This window comes from Daldinia childiae, assembly GCF_008694065.1.
Source record: "Daldinia childiae strain JS-1345 chromosome Unknown Scaffold4, whole genome shotgun sequence".
Lineage (NCBI taxonomy): Eukaryota > Fungi > Ascomycota > Sordariomycetes > Xylariales > Hypoxylaceae > Daldinia > Daldinia childiae.
The window spans coordinates 1,558,412-1,582,101 of NW_022984645.1; the positions used below are offsets into that span (position 1 = coordinate 1,558,412).

At 44.8% G+C, this 23,690-nt stretch overlaps 5 protein-coding genes across 5 annotated transcripts; 2 read left to right on the top strand and 3 right to left on the bottom strand.

The window, feature by feature from the left end:
* Positions 1-385: 385 nt before the first annotated feature.
* GL218_04750 (putative ribosomal N-acetyltransferase YdaF) lies at positions 386-958 on the top strand (the record flags this gene model as incomplete). The annotated part of the gene is made up of 1 exon (XM_033581371.1): positions 386-958. One exon carries the CDS (start codon positions 386-388, stop codon positions 956-958), a length of 573 nt encoding a protein of 190 aa, XP_033435514.1.
* A 514-nt stretch (positions 959-1,472) lies between these two features.
* Positions 1,473-3,110, bottom strand: GL218_04751 (uncharacterized protein; the record flags this gene model as incomplete). The annotated part of the gene is made up of 1 exon (XM_033581372.1): positions 1,473-3,110. One exon carries the CDS (start codon positions 3,108-3,110, stop codon positions 1,473-1,475), a length of 1,638 nt encoding a protein of 545 aa, XP_033435515.1.
* Positions 3,111-8,278: 5,168 nt separating this feature from the next.
* Positions 8,279-9,588, top strand: GL218_04752 (putative endo-beta-1,4-glucanase D; the record flags this gene model as incomplete). Its single annotated transcript, XM_033581373.1, has 5 exons — positions 8,279-8,362; positions 8,493-8,685; positions 8,763-9,009; positions 9,074-9,305; positions 9,379-9,588. The coding sequence occupies 5 exons, from the start codon at positions 8,279-8,281 to the stop codon at positions 9,586-9,588; spliced, it is 966 nt and encodes a 321-aa protein (XP_033435516.1).
* A 421-nt stretch (positions 9,589-10,009) lies between these two features.
* GL218_04753 (Protein argonaute 2) lies at positions 10,010-11,299 on the bottom strand (the record flags this gene model as incomplete). Its single annotated transcript, XM_033581374.1, has 1 exon — positions 10,010-11,299. The coding sequence occupies one exon, from the start codon at positions 11,297-11,299 to the stop codon at positions 10,010-10,012; it is 1,290 nt and encodes a 429-aa protein (XP_033435517.1).
* Positions 11,300-14,599: 3,300 nt separating this feature from the next.
* GL218_04754 (Transcriptional regulatory protein moc3) lies at positions 14,600-16,781 on the bottom strand (the record flags this gene model as incomplete). The annotated part of the gene is made up of 3 exons (XM_033581375.1): positions 14,600-15,993; positions 16,046-16,135; positions 16,184-16,781. 3 exons carry the CDS (start codon positions 16,779-16,781, stop codon positions 14,600-14,602), a joined length of 2,082 nt encoding a protein of 693 aa, XP_033435509.1.
* Positions 16,782-23,690: the final 6,909 nt, after the last annotated feature.

Here is a 23,690-nt window from a genome sequence, read left to right on the forward strand (position 1 = left end):
AGACGAGGAGTAATACCCCGATATATGAAAAATACCTATTATCAAAGTACCCAACCCTATATCATTCTACGCCTATATATGCCTACTCAAAAGGCGCAGGATGCGAAACTACCCAGTAGTGTGGTATCACGAAATTCGTCTAAATAGGTAACTTTCCTGAATCGGGAATGAGTCATAACGGGGCTGAGATTTATCGTTCTATAAGTAGGAGAGCTTACCCCGAGTATCAATTATGGAATTGCTTACAGCAACTATACACCTTTATCCACCACCGTCATTTGTTTACTGACTTGATTATACAAAGATCTGGCAACTACATTAACTTCAATTATTCGCTGAAGCATTATTACGAAAATCTGACCAAGGGACTGACTTATAGTTCACCATGGCAGACTCCACTTCACAATCGACGCCCGCACCAATAGTAACAACAGACAAATGCATCATACGTGCATACGCGCCAAGCGACGCCGAGGGCGCGGTGGCGGCAGCCAACTATCCAGAGCTTGTACAATACATGCGCAATACCTTCCCCCATCCCTATACGCTAGACAGCGCCAACTACTGGATCAACCTTTGCCTAAACAGCGACCCCATGGTGAACTTCGGCATCTTCACGCCCGAAGGCATCTTCGCCGGCGGCATCGGGCTGACCCCCTATAAAGACATCGAGTATCGTACGTGGGAGATCGGGTACTGGGTCGGAAAGGACTTCTGGGGGAAGGGTATTGCAACGAGTGCTCTCAAGGCGTTTTCCGTCTGGGCTTTCGAGCGGTTCCCAGAACTGATAAGGATTGAGGCTGTGGTTTTTATCGAGAATATTGCGAGTCAGAAAGTTTTAGAGAGAGTTGGTTATACTAAAGAGGGAATACGGCGACAGGCCGTCTGCAAGAAGGAAAAGATTATGGACCAAGTGATGTATAGTTTACTTCGGGACGACCTTAGGGATTTATCGTGAGCTTTGGGTAAGATGTCGCGGGGTGTATTTGCTATGTTTTGAGGGAGTACTAGACATATTAGGTAGACATTTATATTGGAGTTGTACAATTTCAAATCATAATTCCAAATTATGGATTTGTGTCTTATATTACCTATCTACTATGTTAGTTATATTAATGAAGTACATAGACGGAAGGTCAGTATGAAAAATAGGGGCTAGGATAACAAGCTGCTGGCACGGCATTTCCCACAATAATATAAACTACTCGCTATAAGCATATTCCCCCGAGAATATACGGAATAGTTATAGGTAATCAAACTCATGCCATGACTTCAACTTCGCCTTAGTTATACATTTCTGGCTATATGCTATTCCCACCGACATCTAAGAAGTTGTGTTAGGTAATTGTGATCGCCTAACTGGCGTGAAACCCTGGAAGAGGACTTGCATTCTTAAGTCTTTATGTACCTATGGTATGGTATAGAACTAATATAATATAGGTACAAGGAGCACCGACCAACATGTAGGATGCTCAGTCGACGTCAGAGTCATCACACTCGCTATAGTCATCATAACTACCATAACTATCACTGTCATCATAGTCGTCAGAGCCATTATCGTCGTCATTATCGCAGCCATGGTTATCATAGCTTTCCTGGTCGTCGTAGTTATTATAGTCGTAGTGGTAATCATAGCCGCAGTGGTCATCGTGGTGGCTTTGATCTCCATAATCATGGTTTTGGAACTCAGCTGGAGGCTCAGGACAATTGAAGGGGGATCCATCATCGAATAGATGTTCTGATTCTGCCTCTGCGGGGTCCGATTCTGAAGAATCCAGCTCAGTAATCAAACGGCTTGACTCTGAGATCTGTGACGGGTTCTGATGCGGTACGCCTTGAAAACTGGCAGTGATCTCGAAATATTCACCGCGATAATGGGCAGACAACCCCCTCGATTTGTCGTAGATATCGCATACCGAACTTTCTGCTCGAGCACTCACTGTACTGAAATGTGGTGTAACTTGGAAGTCGCTTTGTACTTTTACATTTTCTGCGGCGGTTCTGTATCTTATACTATGTTCCTTGAACTGGGCTTGGGAATCTCTGAAATCTTCGAACTCAAATCTTCGTAGATTATCCATAGCTTGCCATAAAGGGTCTCGATTTTGGGAATCTCCGAAAGGCCCATTTCTGTAAATATCCGTACCTGGGGACCCTGGGTCTGTATATGAGTCTTCGTTGTCCGCAGGGTATGAAAGAGGCTTGACGTGGCTTCTAGAATATCCTTGGAATCCCCTTTGCGTTGGGATGGCCGGCTGTGCTTGTTGGCTGGTATTTCCGGCGTTGGAGCTCACATACAGTGTTAGACCTTGCTGCAGATGCCCTTGTGCCCCGAAGTTGTGATTATGGCTTGAATTAATAAAGGTGGGGGGTAGGTATGGATTTCTATTATCAGCCTGGTTGGGGTATGTCTGTCGGTATTGGGAGTAATCTGGCTGAAGCTGGAGATTCTGGGATGTAGATACCTGTCTAGCCTTTGCTAGAAGAACGCTCTCCCTATCGTCAAGATGTTGAAAGAATGCTCCGAGGGTGGTATTGTCTGTAGGCTTTAAAAGCTGGGATTGGATCTCAGCATCAAACGCCTCGAAAGCATACAGCAACTGGATCTTGGGCGGTAAGTCACAGGCTCTAGCATCTTGAATAATGCTATAAACAAAAGGTCTTAACCCCTTGCCTCTCTTCAGATCTAGTAAGGTGAAGGAGGCCGATTTTAGACTCTGCAAAGCATTGCTAGGTGATTTGCGAAACGCTTTGATGAGCTGATGGATAACCCAATCCAAGCTCAACTTCTGGAGAGCATCTTTCTCTATATCCGTGAGTTCCATAGAGTACCACGCCAAAGCTGTCTCTTGGAGACAATTTATCCATACCGCCTTGACATTGCCTTCTCCATGGGAAACAGCGAGCTGTCTTAGGCGATCTGTGAATGGAAAGATGTTTGTGAAGACTGTGTACTTTCCTACGGCAATAATGCCAGTATTATGAGGGTCCTTGAGGGAAGGGTTGAAGTATCCGACTGTCTCAGGCTTGAGAGTGTTACTGTTAGACGTTCCATTGGGATTCGGATTTCGGGATTGATATCCCTGATTTCGAGTCTGTTGGCTGTCCATTCTATATGCTGTTGTTGTATTAGCTTCAAAGCTTTAGCAGCGTAGAAATGGTAGAAATCGGCCGGGAAGTTTGGTGATGAAGTATTCCCGGTTAGGAGTTGTTTTGCCTTAGGTACCTACCGTACCTAGGTACCTGTGACGATGAAAGCGTACTTACTTAATTTAGAAAGCTTTAACAACGTAGCTCCAAAGCACCCTTTTGCCTACCTGGGTACCTAATTGCCCTAGTGAAATGTACTTGGGACCTCAGGAGCACATGTAGTAAAGGATTAAGGGGTAAACAAGTTACACTTCGAAGTCTATATGCCCCTGAACTCTTCCTCATGCCGTAACAACTCTTTTGCGTCTTATGTGCGCCAATCAAGTTGACGATTTTTACTTCATCTTCTTCAAAACATAGGTAATGTTGGGATTGTGGTCACGTGACAATGTCACCTGGTACTGTCATGTGACCAAGGGTTGGGCCCCACCCACACCCTAATCCAATTGTATATATTTAGATTCCCCCACTTTTCGTAGATCTTCCTCTTTCATCATCAATCAATACAATAAGACGTCACTTTTACTACAAGGGTAAATGGTGATATAAAGTAACTGAATCGATTCCCCAGTCAATCCAACACATAAAGACGATAATAAAATTATCCCATAGGTGTTATCGATATTGCAGATAAAATGTAGCTGCAAATAACTCAATTCAGGTATAACAGATATAAGTCTATATTACTACCGTAATCTATAACATCCCGTTGTTAACTCGTATATGCTCCTCCGCTAAACTATCCGCGTCGTTCCCCTCAAAGCCGAAGTTCCAGAGACGGCTCGGCGTCATCTTGCTGTGACCCCTAAAAACTCCGTGGCTGCTCCGGCCGCCGACGTGCTGCATTACAACCGGCGTCAGCGCCCAACGTAACATCCCGGTTTCGTCGGCGTAGTCTTCTATGAAACTATCTGTTGGTACCTCTGACCACCTATTATTACGAAAAAGGGGTAACAATTCATTCGACACCGTTGCAGCAGGGAAAACAAGCCCCTGGCCGCAACAAGCGTGTTCAGGCATTAGATGTACCCCGTGGGGTTGTGGTAGTACACAGTTGCCGCCCGCAGCGAAAAGGAGGACTAAGAGTAGGGGTATGAAAACTAATAAGACGAGAAGGAGTACGGAATATGTTAGATACGGGCGCGCTGCAGGAATGTAACGCCGTGATAGGATAAGGAGGCTCAGGACAGCAGTCACGATGACTATAGACCAGCCTAGGTATGTCGGCCAAGATTCTGCATTCCATCCAAGAAGACCTTCGTAGTAAAAGAGCCGTAAGTATAGGACTGTTCAGTCAATTAGTGTGTTGCATGCCGAATGGCCATATAACGCATATTGGTAGACCTACAGTCTATATGTCCCATTTTCCAAGACTTAAAGGACGCCTGGTCTAATGCCTGCATTACCCTGTGCCTCCATCCGTCTAGAAACACCACATCATCCTCAACAAGCAAAATATAGGGTGCACCTGTTTTCACACACTCTTCCATAGCGATCGAATAGTCAAACTTTGACTTGGTTCCATGAGTTTTGTCCCGCTCCATAAGTTCAGCAATTGTGAGCCTTTCTGAATTGTCACTATACGAAGGAAGTCCATCGGCCATAGCAATAAGCCACGACTGGTCGTAATCTGGATGGTTTTTCTGGTCGGTATGGGCAAGAAACACGACGAAGTGGAGGCTCTCTCGTTCCTTCGCACTTAAACCGTGTTGTAGAGAGCCCAATGTAGATTTGAGATACGATATCCCATCTCTTCGTACCGAAGGGATGCCTATGCATAATTCAGGCGATGCCGTCGTCCTATTACTTGTTGGTCGTTTATTAGTTCCTGCTAGATCGGCATATTGTATGGCTTGTTGAATTCGATGCGTTGAATATGGAGCGGCATGTGCTCGTTCAGCTTGGAAGAATACGGATGTCGGATCTTTCCAACATACTGATCGAAGATATCCTACCAGAGAAGAGTACTATCACATAAGGTGTTATTATAAAGGGCAAACACTGATAAATAGTAGAACTCCAGTACTGATTATCAACGTGAGAATTAATAGAAATAGGTAATACTAACCATGAACATAAATCCCAGAATCAATCCAATATTGGAGTGCATATTGTATCTAACGTCAACAAAATAGCCCTATACGCAAAGCCCAGAGTTCTAGAAGTGCTATCAAGTAAAAATGCGATACATATTATAAGAATATATTCTAGATGCAATTGTTCGAGTGGGACAAGCTTTCTATCACTAAACATAAAACCGCCATGTTACCTACCTACATGGTACGGAATATCAGCCGTGTGGGGACCTGATAGAAGAATTGTCTTGACTTCGCCCCAACTACTCACCTCGTATAATAAATCTTCGTGCGTGGTTGGTTACCAGTCCTGGGAAAGGTAACTCAAGAATCCTTCAGATACTACCATAGATGTGGCTGTTATTACTCTAATTGACTAGTCCGGCATCGCGAAGTGAGGGACCTTCGTATAGACTAAGGAATAAGATATAATCTCACTCAAGACACTGTAGTATAATAGAGCCTACTTAATCGTACCATCCGAGTAGTGATTTACGATAACTTATTAACGATTATCCCATTGCGATATAGCTTGTATAGCCACGGATGTCTCAGCCACCCAAAGTAAAGCAGCCAACGACCGCTAGGCTGACGCCAGCCATTCAGGGGTAAAGATCAACTCATAAGCATAAGACTATATGGCGAAGTCGTTTCAATGTTGTTTACAAAGGCACTTCCAAAATAATTTTCAATTATAAATTATCCGTACTTGGCATTACTTAATTTAGCAATAAAAACGAGAATAATTCTCTGCGCCAACTTAACGTCAACTACACTAATTATGTGGATCAATACATCCCTAGTCAACATTCGTGTTCATACTTTCGCACTCGACTCCACCGTGACAAGTTGCTTCCCTATATAAGTGCCTATTTATTAATATCGTGACGCCTCACGATTTCTTTCTTCCAGTATGAGATTCCCTAATATGTACCATGTCATCAGAACTATGCCGTCGAACCATCTTTGCGGCGTCTCTATCATAGCACATCTTCAATAGGTCACTCGTCTCTTTAGAAGTCAGCTGGGATACCGTATGCCATATGTTGGAAAATCTCGAACGCCGGCAATATACAATATAAAGCACTATGATTATCAAGACACAGATTATATGTACGGCGGCGAGTGCTGCTACCGAGACAAGCCCGGGACATCCAATCCGTGGAGACAGTAGTGTGCTTTCGACATGGTTTACGACTGAAAGGCTCGCATCCTCCATTGAGTTAAAGCCCTTTTAGAGACGATAATAAACCAACATGGCTACCGAGGCCAAGTTTGTCTGCACGACATCCACCGCTTGATTACTCCCAGTCTCGGACGTGATGATATCACTGGGCATTACAGACACTTCGCGATTGAGAGGCGATGTTAGACCAAAAAACGTGCATGTACCGTATAACATAACGCTTGAATTATCAATTCCGGCGGTTAATATTTGGGAATATATACTAAACATCACCTCTGCTGCTGCATCGTTGCGTTGGCGGTCTAGGCCAGCGTTTTGCTGCAAGGTGTTTAGGTCTAGCATCTTTTCTAAAGTTGGGAACCTTCTTCCTGCATGGTTGATATGATGGGCTTAGGCCATGTAAGAAAGAACTCCTTCAAAATTTTCGCTCATTTTGTCGTAGTCATAACTGTCGGTTCTGAGACTTTTCCACCATAGATACGTACTATTAGGCAATGTTAGGTGATAAGAAGCAGAGCACATTAAGGAAGTGGTTCGGAATTAACTCTCGAAGTTGTTCTTTGTCCAGGTCCCAAAACACGCCATAGACGGGATGAAGTAGACATATAGCGCTATCCCAATCACCGGAGTTGTCATGAGCTGGTAGAGAACATCTAAAGCTGGCCGCTATACACGTTGTTGAAGCAGCTTAAAGTGTAATTAATAATACATTCCACATCCAGCGAGTTCGATGAGTCAAATAATTGCTTGACTTGGCCTGAATAGGCTTGGGTAGATCTCATTTTGGCGTATTTGAATAAGTCAGGTGTAATTTTTTCAATGGATATAATTGGTAACTAGATTAAGGTTAAGTTACTTTTAAAACAACCAGCAGCGCATAATTATGTGTAATATTAAAATAATACGTAATAATAAACGAGTAATTCAATACCGAAGATGGAAAGCGTGTCCATTGTGCTACCACGCGCAGCATTTTTAACCTATATGTACCTTTGAAGCTGGCGATAATCGTATTTTCGAGACCACGATGATATTTTTGGTGGGTGAAGTGGGTAAGTGGGTATTAACCGATCAGATTACGGATTACAGGAGAAGTGTACCCGAAGATTAGCCAGCATCGCCACCATGGGTACCTCAGGTCAATTCCACAATGGACATGTGGCTAGGTGTGGCTAGGTGTGGCTTTATAGGGGTTACTCCCTAAGTCAGTTCGGCGATATAGCCAAATTAGAAGGTTCAAAAGTCAACATATTTAACCTGATTCAAGTGCGGCCAAGTTCGTGCAGTTATTTAGCTTGACTTGACTTATCGAACTCGATGCTAACGATAGATACCTAATCTACCTAAGTCATTGCTCTCAAACACTAGGACTTATTAATCGACGTTTACCTGTTACGTTAATGATAGCGAAGCTCTTATATCGAGGGAAGGATGATAGGGATATAGTCATCCATTATGTTCAACCATGGCGCTCCGGTTAAATAGAACTGGATAACACAAAAGCATGTTTTTTTTGTATTTTATAAATCCATCCATACTACTGGTGTAGCTGAACTCGGCAGCACGTTCCGTCGTGACGATTTACCGAGTGCTCGTCTAAATATAGCCTTACTTATGATATTGACAAGACCCGAACAATTCACAAGCTTTATCCAATCGCCTGGTAGTTTAATATGGGCGTGTTGTTGATTAGTACCGGACTTTTGGCCGAGACAAGTATGTCGTATTGCAACAATACTCGTATATAGAGAGGCATCAATGACATTTGGTTCGCCTTTCCCTTTGAGGCTTTTAGGATTTAGAAAAAGTCGTCTCTGCCCTTACTCGGGGTCCTAATAGTGCACCGAGTTTAAAATTGACGAAAACCATGAAGCTTCGGGGCTCTTTGGCCGCAGTGGCAACAACGGCGATCACATTCTTCGACGTTGCACAGGCCCATTGTTATATCTACGTAAGTAATATCGAAGAAACAGCAGTATTTTATTGGTCTTTGAGTCCACTGCTTTGTTAGGATGGTCACTAGTGAATTAGGGGTCGGGAAGATGGCTATCGTCACAATACTGATCTTTTTAATTGTCTAGTCCGTTTACGTTAACGGTGTTGATAGCGGTACCTTCTCAGGGATCCGTACACCAGCATACAATGGACCACCACCATACGGTTTCGCTAATGGACCCGTCAAAGACCTCGACAGCATAGACCTGCGATGCAACGTGCTAGGTGATCACCAGGTACCGCATACTATCCAAGTGACACCCGGGGACAACCTCACAAGTCAGTAAAGCCTTCCTAGGTCAGAACACTGCAATATAAAGGAAAGACTGGGTGCTTAACAATAAACGTATTTGCAGTGGAATGGCACCACGACGCCCGCACGGCTACGGACGATATCATCGCATCTTCACACCACGGCCCTGCGATGGTATATCTCAGCCCGGACCCACCCAGCGATAACTCCTTTGTCAAGATCTGGGAGGAGGGTAAATTTGCTGAGGGGGAGGGTCCTAGAGCCCCGGGGAAGTGGGCTACCACGGCTGACATAGCGGGCAACGGAGGCAAGATGAACGTGAGAATCCCTAAGGGGCTCAAAGCTGGCTTGTGAGTGACAAATAGGGGCACCTCTTTTGGGCGGAGATACAAGAACCTGCTAATCTACCCATAGTTACCTTATCAGGGCCGAGATGATTGGTCTTCACGAGGCTGAGGTCAGCTACCAGAAGAACCCTATCCGCGGGGCGCAGTTCTATCCGAATTGTATTCAAATAGAGGTTCTAGGTGACGGCGATGTCAGCCTCCCTGAAGGTGTCAGCTTCCCAGGAGCTTACAAATGGGATGATCCTGGCATTATCTACGATGCATGTCTATCTATTAGATTACTGCCATTTCTTATAACTGTAGCTAATAGCCTCTTAGGTTTACTGCTCGACAAAGACCACAACCACTGCCCCCTGTACTACGACTTATCAGATTCCAGGCCCGACGGTATGGTCTGGTGCATGGCCTGATACGCCATCGGTTGAACTCGGTGCTATGACGGGAGTTACGAAAGTTACGAGCTGGAACACTTGGGTCGTGAAATCAGTTGTCACGTCGGCATCGGCTGGACAGGTCTTGGGCACGTCCACTTACCAGGCTCAATGGTCGTCTACTTACCACGCGCCTACACCAACTGCGTAGGTAGGATGGAGATAATTAACAGGGCAGTCATGTTTAACTTAAAGGATTGTGTGCATGTTCACTAGTGATTATGGAAATGGTTTGAGATCTTGGAATTGAACGGACTTAGCGGGTATTTAGGAGATATTTTCAGGGGGTTGGGTTTAGGGTCAAGGTCAAGTACTACTTATTACAATAGCAACCTTTATGCAACACATTCGTTAGCCTTGTAAGCAATAAAATGACCAGTAAACTATTCTTAGATCAGAGCAGTGTATTAAATATGTAGAACTGCACAAGTCAAAACTACTATTTAGGTAATGCTATGTCCATAGCAGTAGTATTTACTGGCGTGTGTATGATCATTACTAACTCTATCTATCCCATGGATACACCTAAAGTCCTAACCTAGATGAGCGACTGTGTTCATGGCCGAGTAAACTCAGATGTAAAACATAGTATCTCTGATATTAGGATGAAGTTTTATCCCATCCTCGGCAGGGACTTTCTCCAGGTTAGGTTCCTGAACATCCTTAGATTTCTCGAGTTCGTGTGCTTTCCATTGACCAGGGTCATCGAATAGATGGTCGAGATAGCAACGAGCCCGCTCACATGCTATATCGGCATAATAGGCAGGAGTGCAAACACTAACCGGTTTCGTGGCACGACCGAACACATAGCAGAGCCCTTGTGTTACGGCCTCTAGCTCGCTAACTGGTTTGCTAAGAGTTCGGAATATCTCGTCGTGTAGAACAAAGTAGTGTATCGGGCGTGCGGTCCCCTTTATCGCGTCGTGGGGTTGAAGATAGAAATCCCAGTACCGGGCCTCCGTCACGCCCCGGTCGACAATAGTTCCAGGCAAAGGGTTGGATTGTTTAGTACCAGGTGTGTAGAATCGCGTATGGTGACGCTTCCCAACAATGACCACGGTAAGCCGCGGCGGATTTTTCTGATAGATGGGGATGCGAGTACAGGCCTCACGCAGAAGAGGTAGCTCTTGATTGAGTACTATCTCGTACTGGCCTTCAGATACACCATCGCGATAAACCAGAATGTTCTTCGGGTAGGCTGGATTGTTCTTTTTCCATATAAATAGTCGTGAGTAAAGCATATCCGCAAGCTCTGATACCATCTCCTGGCGTGCCTTCGCTTGCCGTCGGATCACAGCCGGCCATTGTCCAAGAGAGGAGTTGATAGTTGCAACAACTGCAGCGATGCTTGGGGTATTCTTGCCGGATGAAGGGGACGGGTGGGTGACATCAATGCCCACAACCATAGTCTCGCTGAAGTTGAGTGAGGTTAGCTCATTAAATTTTAGAAGCTGATTGTTTCCACCAAGCTTTAAATTGAGCTTCATGGAAATGTTGGCTAAGTATTGAGCGGGATTCGCCTGCGCACTAAGCTTATTACCGTCGACACAGCTTGTTGCAATGCCGTAGCGAAGATCACCGAGCCTCTTGATAGAGTTATACATTGGTGCTGGCATACGTTTTGGCAAGATGATAAAGAGCCAGCTTAAACCATACTTTCTAGCAACCTGAAAAATCTTGTCGGTGTCTTCTATAGTTTGGACACTAACATATCGATCGTCGCTTAGATCTACCGGCTCTGTGTATTTCATTCCGACCTTGGATAGCTCGCTTTTGAACAACTGTTGTAGAATTTTGGGCTTGCCTTGGTACGCATTTTTTGCGTGCGTACCCGTAATGACCACAAACGACCATTTCCTCATGTTTGCACCTGTGGTGAAACTCATATTTCGAAGATCCCATGATCTATTGCCAGATAATTTGGCATTCTGATAGCCGTTGCCAGATTTATAGCAAACCTTCGGTGCGTATAATACACGAACCGGAACCGTGATTAGGCTTGGCTCGGAATATTCCTGTGGGAAGTTGATACTAAAGCGCTCCTGTATTCGGTATTAATAGAAGTATCTCATACAATCAGTAGAATGGATACCTTACCAAAGTTTTATTTTTACCTCTAAGTCCAACCGAGTTTAATCCAGTAGACTGAATATTTAAAGCATCATGGGACGGTCCGCCGGTGCAGAAATCGATCATCCTTTGGGATTGTTCGGAAGTCAATTTAGTCCTTGCCACCCGACCAGGAAGTACACTGCAGATATCAGAGGGGAGATATGCTGGCTTCTCTGATGTCCCGACATTGATGACCGGAAATTGCAAGTCAACTGATATATTGTATTCTAACGGTGTTAGTGAGCTCACATAAAACTACGATAATGTCGGGGTTCTTACTTTCTTTGAAGTAGTCGTAAACACTAATGTAATCCTCTTTTGTGTCCATCCAGAATTTGATTTCGTTAGATTTAGCGCCAAAACGACGACCTACGGGGGGATGTGCTAAACTCTTCCCATCATCCTCCGTAACAAGTCCACAAATTGTCCTAATTTTGGAAAGGGCACCATCGTTTTTCGATCTATCAAGGTGATTTACCCGCACTCTAAGCCCCCTTAAGAAGAATGCTAGCTTCACAGCTGTACCCCGTACGTCCTTCCGATATTGGCGCATCAAGTTCTGAAGTACCAAGGGTTTATAGAAGGCTGCGCGGCAGACATTTACGTTGAGAAGGAAACGGGAAGTCATCCATTTAACACTTGTGACGTGGCCCCTTATCGCTTCTAGACCACCCCCGAGGTCACAGTTATTCTGAGAAGTGTTGACCGGGAAAACTCTTCCCGACCCAAAGGTGACGACATTATCGGTAGTCTCCGCATAGTGATTGAATATAATATTCAATGCTTGTACTATATCTTTCTTAATACTATCGATTGTCGAAATATCTGTGGAATCAGAATAACCCTGGAGATTAGAAATGGACAGAGTGTCGGTGTAATTAAGTGTGACCTTGTACTCCTTCGCGCCCTTGCGTGGCTGAACTTCATCCTCGGCACGGTATTCAATATTTTGGACAAGTTCGGCGTTCTCAAGCTTCTTTAGTGATAGAAGAGTTGACCTGAAGTCAGTGACGATGTTTTGTCTATGGTTATTCATACAAGGAAGTTGAAGAAGTAGTTTGACAATCTGGATATGCCTCCTCATACTGGGATCTTGGTCAACTGAGATATGGTATCGATGAAGTACTAGGTTTCCTATGTCCATTTTTATGTAGTTAGCCAAGAGAGAATTTTCCTTGCCCTCGGTCCCATAATTTGGACGTGGTGGGAATTTGTAGGCCTGTTTGCCCTTGCCCTCCTTAACCTTTTGAACGACTAAGTCCTCGCTATCGCCAATGGTTTTGTCGTAGTCCGCGATAGACAATTTCGAAAACCTGTTAACATTTATATTAGCTAAACCTTGCATAAATACATGCTCAATACTTTAATATCCTACTGTTTAGTTGCGGGATGTTGGCTAGACCGAGACATATTGAGCTGAGGAAGTATCCAGAGAGTAGGTCGCACAATGTGATAGTACACCTAATTGAGGTGCCTTGGAATGGCAATAATCCTTAGGGTAGCAAATTCGGGTTATGTATCAGGGATAACTGCTTGACACAAAGTATTAAAATGGACGAATCCAGCGAACGGTGATGAGGCCGCTTAATAATAACTACGATGGTGGGATTAGGGTTTCTTTTACGCAGGAGGGAAGAATAGAAGGTGACGGGAAAATCTAGGATTTATAAATTGAATGAATACTCTATGTTGGCAAGCTTATGACTACCTTCTACCTAATGGAAACCACTATGATTCCTGTCATGCATATGAGTTTGGTCTTAGGAACGGGATAAGTAATACGGAATATCACAAATAGCAAAAAACAGCAGCGCTTGTATAGAATCTAAGTTATAAAAGGTGGCAAATATGATATGAATTGTAAGTTTTCACGTATCTCCTTATACTAATTACAAGTCCTCATTATCAGATTGCTGGCATCCTGACTAATTTACAGGTAGGTATCTGAACTATCTTTTAGGAAACTGTTTATGACAAAGAGGGTGATTGTAATGTTAGTTTGGCGACAGCTAGAAAGAGATAGCGTATAGTTCATGTCTCATGTAAGTTTACGGGATGAGTTTGATATCATATCTGGGTAAACTAATGGTCCTGTTTTATGAATCATGACCAGAGTCTTGATATCTAGATAGGTACCTGATATTGGAAAATTTGATTGTAAATTGTATATCTTTTAGTGAAACAGCACTCCCATTCACCTCCGGGAACGATGAGTTCAGCTGTAGACACGCATCATAAGATTATAGAGTATGTACGAGCCCCAGACCGAGATGCATTTATGTTCAAGCCGTAAAGAAGACGGCGAGGAGCAAGATGCCCCTTAGTATGTATGTACCTAATGATGACCATGCTCCAGTAGAATGAGACAGAAAACAAATGCAAGATGAGATAACGCCACCCAGAATACTCCGTTCAGATAAGTAGTTTGTCGAAAGACCATGTCCGCCGTCCCCGGGATAACCAAGTTGACCAAGAATCCCCATCCATCCAAGCCCTCATCCAGAGCAAACGCCACGTCATCAAAAACACAGGTGAATACCTAGCCAGCTACCGTTACGCTGTCCATCGAACCGTTTTAGGAGTTACTAAGTTTCGGATCGCACCAAAGAGGTGCGAAGGTAGATAGGTAGTCTAGAAGATATTGGAGGTTGACCGGGCCCAGATAGCCCAGCCATCTATCCGACGTCCTGATAATTTGTCGCACTCATTTCGTACGAATTCCGTCCTCATTTCCCGAAAGCGCCGCCCACAACCACCGCTTGCCGCCGCCGCCGCCGCCACCATCAACAATGACACCATGGTATAATTTCGCGATTTATTCTTTGCAACATGAACCAGACCTATGACTTGGGTATATATGTAAAATAATAGTGATGACCAAATGAGCGATAAAACCCAGTTATATGAAATAAGAGAATCTTGAAAGTAAATTGTTAGCCGGGTAGGCTTTGTATCCAACAGGAGCGGCGTTTATAACCGTTTTTGGACTCCTATGTTGAGTTATTGTTATTGTTGTTATTGTTTGAGACCGAGTCAGAGACGGGTACGGCTTAAGCGCACGAGAAGTCAAGACCCATACTTCTCGCTACACCTTGCCAATCCCATACGCGTGCCCAATCGCCGCATTCCATTAATCGCCAGACTTCTTCGAGTACTTCGCTAACGCGGTCGCCATTGCGGAGTCCAGTGTAGCCGCGAACTGTCCGGATTGCGTTCCGGACTCTCTCCCGTTGTGCAGGAGCGAAGCATGCGCAACCGATCACGAGACAAGGTACTAGAAGTAGGGTTTGCACGGGATCGCTCGGTTTAAATGAGTCGAGAATTGCTAATGATTCATCGACGGCAATGGTTATGCGGTTGTCATGGTGAGGCGGGTATCTGATCGGTGCCGGAGATTCGGCACGAGGCGGTGTCGTATGACTACTTGTTGGTCGTTCCGATGAAGGTGGGGTATGGGTAGAGTGAGACTGAGAAGTCGGAGATAGAGGAATGACACTAGCTGACGGGTGGGTGAATAATGTAGACGGCGATGTTGTCGATGAGGGCGGGTAGATAGTCCTGAACAGATATACCCACATCATCTGTTTGTATAGGAGCCCAACACGATCACGACTGTCTCCCGGAGGCCAATGAGGAGTCCACTCTCGGATAGCAGAATCAATTTCGGCGGCTCGATATAGTGAGGTGTAGTCAACGACGGGATCCGCTTCGGCAGCTATGTTCGCTCTGATGGTGTTGCGAATACTCGTTATCTGCGCAAGATAGTGGAATAAACCATCGGCAATGCCGATCAGACGTGCGGGCTGGATTTCAAGCCAAGGTGTCCAATCCTCAGTCGCTAATCGGGGTGTGTGAATATCAGGATAACGTATGAGCTCGTCTGCAAAAACGCGATACTGGAAGAATTCGGTGATAAATATCAAAAAGGCGTCGTCCGGGGGTGGCGACTGTTGGATTAGGTTCTTATACGCCTGAAGATGAACCCGGTGTTCTCCATTAGGATTACCTTCTGCGAGAGTTTGTAAGAGTAGACAGAGCATCTGTCCATAGCGAGGAGACAAATTGGTCTTATTTTTCGGGTCACTCTCATTATCCATCGGTTCGCAAAGTTTCTTCATCGCCTCCTGGTGGTGAAACTGTGACCTATTCAGCAGCGAAGCCAGGCTAATCTTTGGGTTAGATGCAAGGATTTTGGTGCCGTATGGAGTATCGTAGTCGATATGTCTGCTAGCTACGGAAAGAATAGAATGCATCAAGCCTTGATGCTCTACTGCCATCTGAAGTAGCATATCCTTGAATGCATTCTTATACTGTCCTTCAACCGTAAGTACACCACTTAGGTGACTGATATAGTGATTCAAGAAGACCATATCTTCGGGCGTTTCTACTCCCTCGAATATAGGTTGGAGAGTAATTTGTGGCAAGCTGAGCCGCTTCTGTAGGTCTGCGCCGAATGTTAGAGGATGGACGTACATCCAAGTTCTGGTTATCAATACCTTCTTCTGCCTGTTTCTCCTTGCCGCTCTTCCATATGGTCTTCTCATGGTATCCCTCACAAACAACAGCATTTTTCTCACAATTTAAGCCTATACGGATTAGATGCGCAATAAGGGACAGGTAGAATTCTCACTTACAGCGTGGTTTTGCCTCGTCGCATTTCTTTTTTCTTTTCCGGCATGTGATACACCCGGTCTTGGAACGACCCTTGGCAATCTTATTCGTTGCTACTTGGGGTGTGAGGGGGTGTTTACGAGGCCGGCCCCTTGGTCTCTTTAACTTCATCTGTGGCACCGGCGCAGCATTCGATTCCGTAGTCGGGGTGTGTGGAGCTTCTTTGACCTCGTCCATCTGGAAACCATCATCTTCGAGAGGTTCTATCTTGGGGACTGTCAATGCATCATCCGAATTCTTCTCCCATGACATATCATGTTCGGCTTCATCACCCGCCCCGGCGCCTTCGCTATAGCCAGTGCTCCAGGATTCCGCACACGACGACGTGGCGGAATGAATCATGGTCGGCACGGCAGATGCGGCGGCGCCTACGGGCGAAATCTCGAGTTCGGTGCTGATAGGAGACAGCTGGCCGGTATCCATTCGGTTGGTTTGGACCGGATTTGTCCATAGCGGCGAGGTCGGCACGACAACAGAAGAGCTTCCCTCGGAGGCCATGCTTTGACTGTCTGACCAAGGCATGTCTCCATCATCTGTTACTAGAGCCAACGGGCAATCCATAGCTCGTGGAAAGGAATGTCATTCCAACGAGTAATTCTATGAAAAGGCAGGATCCGTCTCAAAGGGCCACCGGGATTCGTAACTCATATGAAAGGAATAAATTTTTTTTTCCTTACAAATGAGCCGGAGTGGCAATTTCCACCGAAGATAGGATATTAGTGTATACGGTCATAGGCCCATACCTCAGGATAATCCTGCAAAGATATGGAGATGTGCTAAGCTGGTCTCAATAACACAGCTGAACTGATTGGCCTTTTCCAAACGGAGCCTTGCTGCAGTCGTCGGCAAAAGGCAAACGGGCGGGCAGTTGAGACGACCCGATGTCTGATTGAGCTGCAGCGATGAATGGCGCGTCTCATGGAGAAGCGAGAAACAGATGGAGGGGTCGGCCTTGGGCAGCGGAGATGGAGTGTAGGTCTTATTTGGACCGTGGATGTGATACCGTGGGGCGGCTAGCGGAAAACGAAGTTACGTGGGCGGGAGATGCACATCAGCAACGTACCGTAGTATGTAGTATGTAGTATGTAGTAACTATGTAGTATGTAGAGGGTAGGACTAATGGGGCACAGGGTTGGATGGGGATGGGCAGACGTCGAAGGCCCGAAGACGCACTGAGCTTCTCCACCCCCATTCCCGGGCCCTTGTACGACTTCGAGAGGGGGAGAGAGAGAACCAGTCGAGCTTTGTGGGCCGTCAAGCATGAGAATACTATGTAGAGTGTGTGTGCAGTAAGCAGTTGGAAGCTATATTACAACGGGTAAATAACACCGGGTTACCAGCTCAGCAGGACTACATAGCGGCTTCACGTGTACGGGCCTTACGTGAGAGACCCTATTACGGCCTACGGTGAAGCACATAGAGGGTGAGCGAAGTACGGAAAAGCCTGGTATGAGTGAACAAGATGGTCGCGATGGAATATGGCGATGCGAATGCAAGTAGGATGGGGTTGCCAGTGCTTGGCGCCTCTCAAACCCCTGTCGTCCATCCTAAGACCCCAGCAGAGCTCCCACCACTATGTGGTCCCAACATGCACATGCAGCATTAGCGGGACCCTGCGAGACCATAAGGTACTTGGTGATACTTGGAATAGTGTAAGTATTTCCTGACTTCCAAGATCTATATTCTCGCCATGTCCCTAATTCGGAATAGAGCCACCATATACCTTGCTAATTATTCGGTACTCACGTTAATCTTACCGTCTAAGGTATTGAATCCAGCTTACCATTTGCCTCGAGGTTATATTACAGCCTCGTGGGACTAGTATGTAACAGGGTAATGACATGGTGAGGGGTCTCTTAGTGAGCTGTGCAAAGTATGTACAAGTAGGACAGCGGGGCTGCAATACAGAAAATGATGAGCATTGGACTAAGCCTGGCTCCTCAGCGGACCGGACCAGATAGATAGAAACTTGTCTTTTTAAACCCGCAAGCTGTCGTACACGGAATACTAGTTGGTAGGGATTAGCAACATATATGACTTATCAAAGGGTATCTTACCCCTCTGGTATAATATGAGATTATCTAGTATCGAAACCTTTACTTACGACCATAATAAAGTGATAGAGTATATCGATCATATTATTTAATATTGCCATCCGATAATAGAGGTAGGTGAATTATTGAATATTAAGACCTTGGCAGAGGATCGGAGAGCATACGTAAACTCCAAAACAGTTCATGTTCGTTTTCTAGGCCATTAGCCACATGTTTTGTATGAAGCTGGAATCGAGAAGACTGGAAAAGGAGACAATAAGTCGGGATAATGCAAAGAATCTGATTCGGCCGGGCATGACGGATGGAATGCCCGACCCTAGCTGTGGCTTATTATTTCACCTTTCACTGTCACCATCGTGCATTCATGGGATTCTAAAGTTTATTTAGCGAAGTGCATCTACATCCTACATAAATGATCGCCTGTATTCTTATTATGATCGAGTATAGATGTTACAACAGTAACATATAATATTAGCATGCCCGTCTTCCCAGATCGGTCGCGCCACTAATCAATACAAGAATGATAGCACCTTGCCATGCCGCTCGAGAACACGAGACCAGAGGTCTTATCAACTTGCGTCTAAGTTGACGCGACGCCCGGCAATTTGCGGGACGGTCCGATCCAAGGGGGTACAGCACAGGGAAAGACGAAAGGAATTGAGCCGCAATAGCAAGGTCGAAACACTTGTCTTTCAGAGTTATAAGTTATAGATTCCACCAACTAGTTATAATAATCAAAGACTTAATTAAGACTTTAATACTTCCTTAAAGAGACGCAATGAGTTAGTTACGTTGAACTTCCTAGACTCTAATTTTTTTTTTTTTTTAATGAGGAATAACACCGAAAAAATTGGAATACATTTTCGGCGATAGCTCAATCAATATTTTATCCAAGTGTCTCTAGACAGGGAAAAACTCAAGCTATATCACCAGTACTTAAGCTACATCCTTGTTCTTGTTCAGGGGTCCGTCCGAACCCCCCCTAGCGGGAAGCGGGATCCAAATCGCAGATCTCTCATTTTTTACGCTTTTGTTATAGATGATTAACCTTAAACACTTCGAAAATGACAGACTAACGGTTCGCTAAATACATAGCTAGATCATATGCAGTTCAATCATGATACTCATGCGGCTTTCAGCGTTCGAACTACATAGATTCCCCCACAAACTAAAATTGTCTCTATGTAGGTAAGTTTAATCCCAACCCCCTTAGAACTAACTAGTTACATGTAATATTGTAGTAAGTTTTTAGTACGTAGAATATGCGTGTATGTAGATCTTACAAGTATCATTCTACTCTGATTCGTCTTCTATGGTTATAGCTGATGCCGACGGGAGGGCAAGCCAATCATATCCTCTGAAGATTTAATCAAAGCTAATTAAGACACTCTGAAATCCAAATGTCATCCCATACCGTCGTCATAGGACAAAAGAAGGGTGCGCCAACCTTTTCTAACTATTATTCGGCACCTCCCTAAAGACATCAGCTCTCTCTCAGGGTCTTAAATTACTCTATACGGCAAAGAACTACATCGTACATGGTATGTGGTTGGTACACCACTGTCAAGGAAAAATGTGTAAACAGGGGGTGCTCACACTATGGCAAATAGATATGACCCCCACGGCATTATTACCTGTTTCCCATATGTTGGGTACTTGATTTGGGGGCACTGGTGGTTCCCCAGAAACCATAACTTGGAGTAACGATCCTTTTCAAGCGTCGGAAACCTTGCCGGGTTTATAGGCCTTTTCTTTACCATACATAATCCTTTTGAGACCTATGCAACGACCCCCTAGGTTTAAGCTATCAACTAACATTTGTGGCTACTTCAATATTTTATTTTTTGGCTCTCGATAGTTCAACAGCTATACTTCGTGTCTTTCGTGTCTTCAACGCGAACAGGACAGTGTAACATTTTCATATTGGGGCGTAGGGTTAGATAGGACAATACAAAGTGGAAAGCAGACGGTTTACTGTCGCGTAACATATATAAGTCATAGCGAGGTCATATTACATCGTTATACATTGTCGCTAATCTTCTCCGCTGCATCGTGTCATCATCCTCACAAACTACGACGGCGATTTTAGCCAATACAATGGTTAGGTGCGAGTCTACTCGCCAGACAGAATCTGGAATGAGGGGGGTCAGGGTGAAGGAACGCGGAGAGTAGGAGTATTTCGGGCTAGATCATTGCTATGCAAGCGTTACATAGACGGGCGTCGCATGCAGCTGCCAGAAAGCGTGTCTCCGGCTTACCCCGAAGAGGATGTTTCTCGATTCCGGGGTTTGGATCTATCATAATTCGACGGTTTCTTGGCGATCAAGACATATGATAGCCGAGACCATATACGGAGTTGGGCATAGATGAAACTCACCGAAAACCGAACAAGGACGTTAAATAGTATAGTTAGACAAACAGACGTAAGAATATTTCATAGCAAACATACGATCCACTCCATTCATACGTTTCGAGATGAGGTATGTATTCTCTAGCCATGTTCAAGGTACGGTTACCATCTTCGACTAGCAGGGGGAGGGGCCGGTACGAAAGTAACATCGGCTACTTAAATTGTCTAAGAGGCGCAGATCAGCGCCTTTACTTATTAAGCTGGTCAGGTCTATATACCAAATTAGGACTAACAATAAACCGAAGCGTGGGATAGTAATGATTCGAGGATAGGGGTCTACCATTCTACCATAGCCCATAGCATGGTTGAGATGCCCAAGCATTGTTTGCTGTGGATCCATCCATATATTCTCCTTCTATGAGTATGTATGCGAGGACCCATCCAGCTGCATTCGCATATCTTGCGCAAGCTGTTAATCAATCGGTCGAATACCTTCGTATCGGCTGGGGTTAACAGCGAATCCCCATTCAAGTATTAGTTTGGCTCTGTGCTATGTAATAGCAACACGCATCCTATTACTTTATGAGGCTAACATGCAAAGTCGCTGTTAGCTTATAAACGATACCTGCGGGTACATTAACTGAAGACTACCTAGGTACCTACCTAATATACCAAGGCTTTTTACGTCTACGCTTGTAGTATTGCTCGGTGTGTGCCAATCAATAACTACTTCTCGGTTAGTTATGCAAGACTAGTTGACTAAGGTAAACATCTTCTTTGGTCAGCGTCTCTATAAGACTCCATCAACGTCAGGGATAATAAAGGTAGTACACACATATATGGTGAACTTGATGAGAATTTAGAAGAACTCCATAGTGGATTAGCACCCTTCGTTACCGTCTGGATCCACAGAATTATACCCTTTGGGTGGATAGAATATAGATGGCTCTCCTGCCTAGGCCTCTTGGCATCAAGATTGACTGCTGTCTTACCAGTAGTCACACGCGCGATGCCCAAAAACAAGCCTAGAATACATAGCATGGCGGTTGATCATCCAACTTTCGAATTGTCCTTAGATAACCACCCGTCCCACCGCTACAAATAGAATCCAAGCTTCTTCAGATCGGCAGCTAGCGTGTGGGATGTCGTTAGAAGTCGGAGTTTTCTACCCAGATTCCATGGAAACGGGTTCGATGTTCTCTACTAATTAATCAGGGCTGTCACCAAGAAGCCACTATAGAACCCCATATTTACCGGTCAAGTGAATACACTAATACCTAAAGAGTTAACACTGCCTTAACTACCTCGCTAGGTTAAATGTAACAGGCGATTCGGTGTTGAGCTGAACCTGGAATGATTCATAATAAAAGAACGTGATCAGGCGATCAATATAGCTTCTCAACAGAATTCTAACTTCGGGCTCCGATCATATCTTAGTTGCTGAAATAACTAGTGAATCGTTTCTCGGTCTCCCGGTGCTGCTTTAGAGGATCGACACATATTTATGTATAAGAGAATGAGTAATTGGCTAGTGACGACCATGGTATCTACCTTTGTCTTCTCTTGAAGTGGATTTCCAAGATGGGCGAATCAGATCTAATTCCGTCAGTACCGGTGCTCGAGTCACTCTCTTATCCCGTAGTCAGTCCGTCTTAATTTTAGAATAACTGTGACGACGACGGATACGATATCACGAATATCCTTTTCGTGGTAGATATCAAGTTGTTGTGAGTTTTCCACTATCAAACACTATCTAAGTTACCTATGTTAGTACATAGAGGGGAGCTACTTGGTGGATTGTCCGAGCAGCATACATGAAAAGTCCCGGATTAAACTCGCGATATCATCTGGCATATCCACCATGCCGTCACGGCTTAACATGTTCGTAACGCAGAACCGTGGTACCCACCTGGAGTATATGTGAAGAATACAGAGAAGCATTCGCCGACATCCAGAAAGAGACTAACCCGGGCCGGCGCGAGATTTCTCATCGTAAACGCCCCGTCGGGATTACTAGACTACATACTACTTCGACGCTATAATACGTTATATCTTAGCTAGTATGTGACCTTCCCCTCAATCATCTAAGGCTCAAGATACAATGCTGCTTAGTTGGGTATCCAAATCCTCATTCTCAACAGTTAGATGCAACTTAACTAGCCTCTACGGTATACTGAAGTTCGTACGATTATGACGGCATGACTTACCGATTGTCCGCTGCGTCTCGAGTTACTCATCGCAAACTCCTTCTTGGTGGTGAACAGTCCATGTATATCTTCCCGATCGTTCTACACCGCTTCATACAATTGTGCCCTATTCCTAACTACTAAGATAGAGCCACATCATCGCCGAGCATACCTGGTTGGTGCCCATCGTCGATTTGGTTACTTTACTGCTACTGCCCAAGTTTCCCCTCAAGCTGTCTAGAAGCGTGATTTTACGGTGAGGTGAGTATTTCATCCAAAGGCCTCGACTTTGCAACGTGGTTGAATGATACTGGAGTCGTTCAATGTCAGGACGAAATTCAATATTGACGCTAGCTCCGTGACATTACTATCGAGGGACGAATAAGATCATCTAGTCTATAGAAGATAGCTAGGTGTGTAACCTTCCCATCAATCATCTTCATTTAGTCATAAGCATAACATGTATCCACCCTCTAGCTCATGCAACTCTAAGAAGAATTTGATACGTCTTATTTAACTGTGCAGAAGTTTCCGTGTGTAACCGTGCGAAAGCGGCTCTATACTTCATAGGATGACATGACCGTTGGGCTTCGGCGTAATAGTAGCCTTGCTTACCGAAGTAGACAATCTCGGGACATATCTCATCGATAGGGACCATCAAAAAGAATTCACTGGATGGACCATATTCGGGAACAAGAGGGGAGCGGGGAAGGGAAGTTTGATTCGCGGATATCACATGAGAAGGTTCCGCTGGATTGGGCTATGGTGACCCAACTACAAAGGTATTCTGGTCTCTGGTGAGGCTGGAACTTCACGTGCATATGATCATGCTCGGCAGAAGAGTATTGTGAGAACCATTGGGGCAATAGCTATAGAAGGG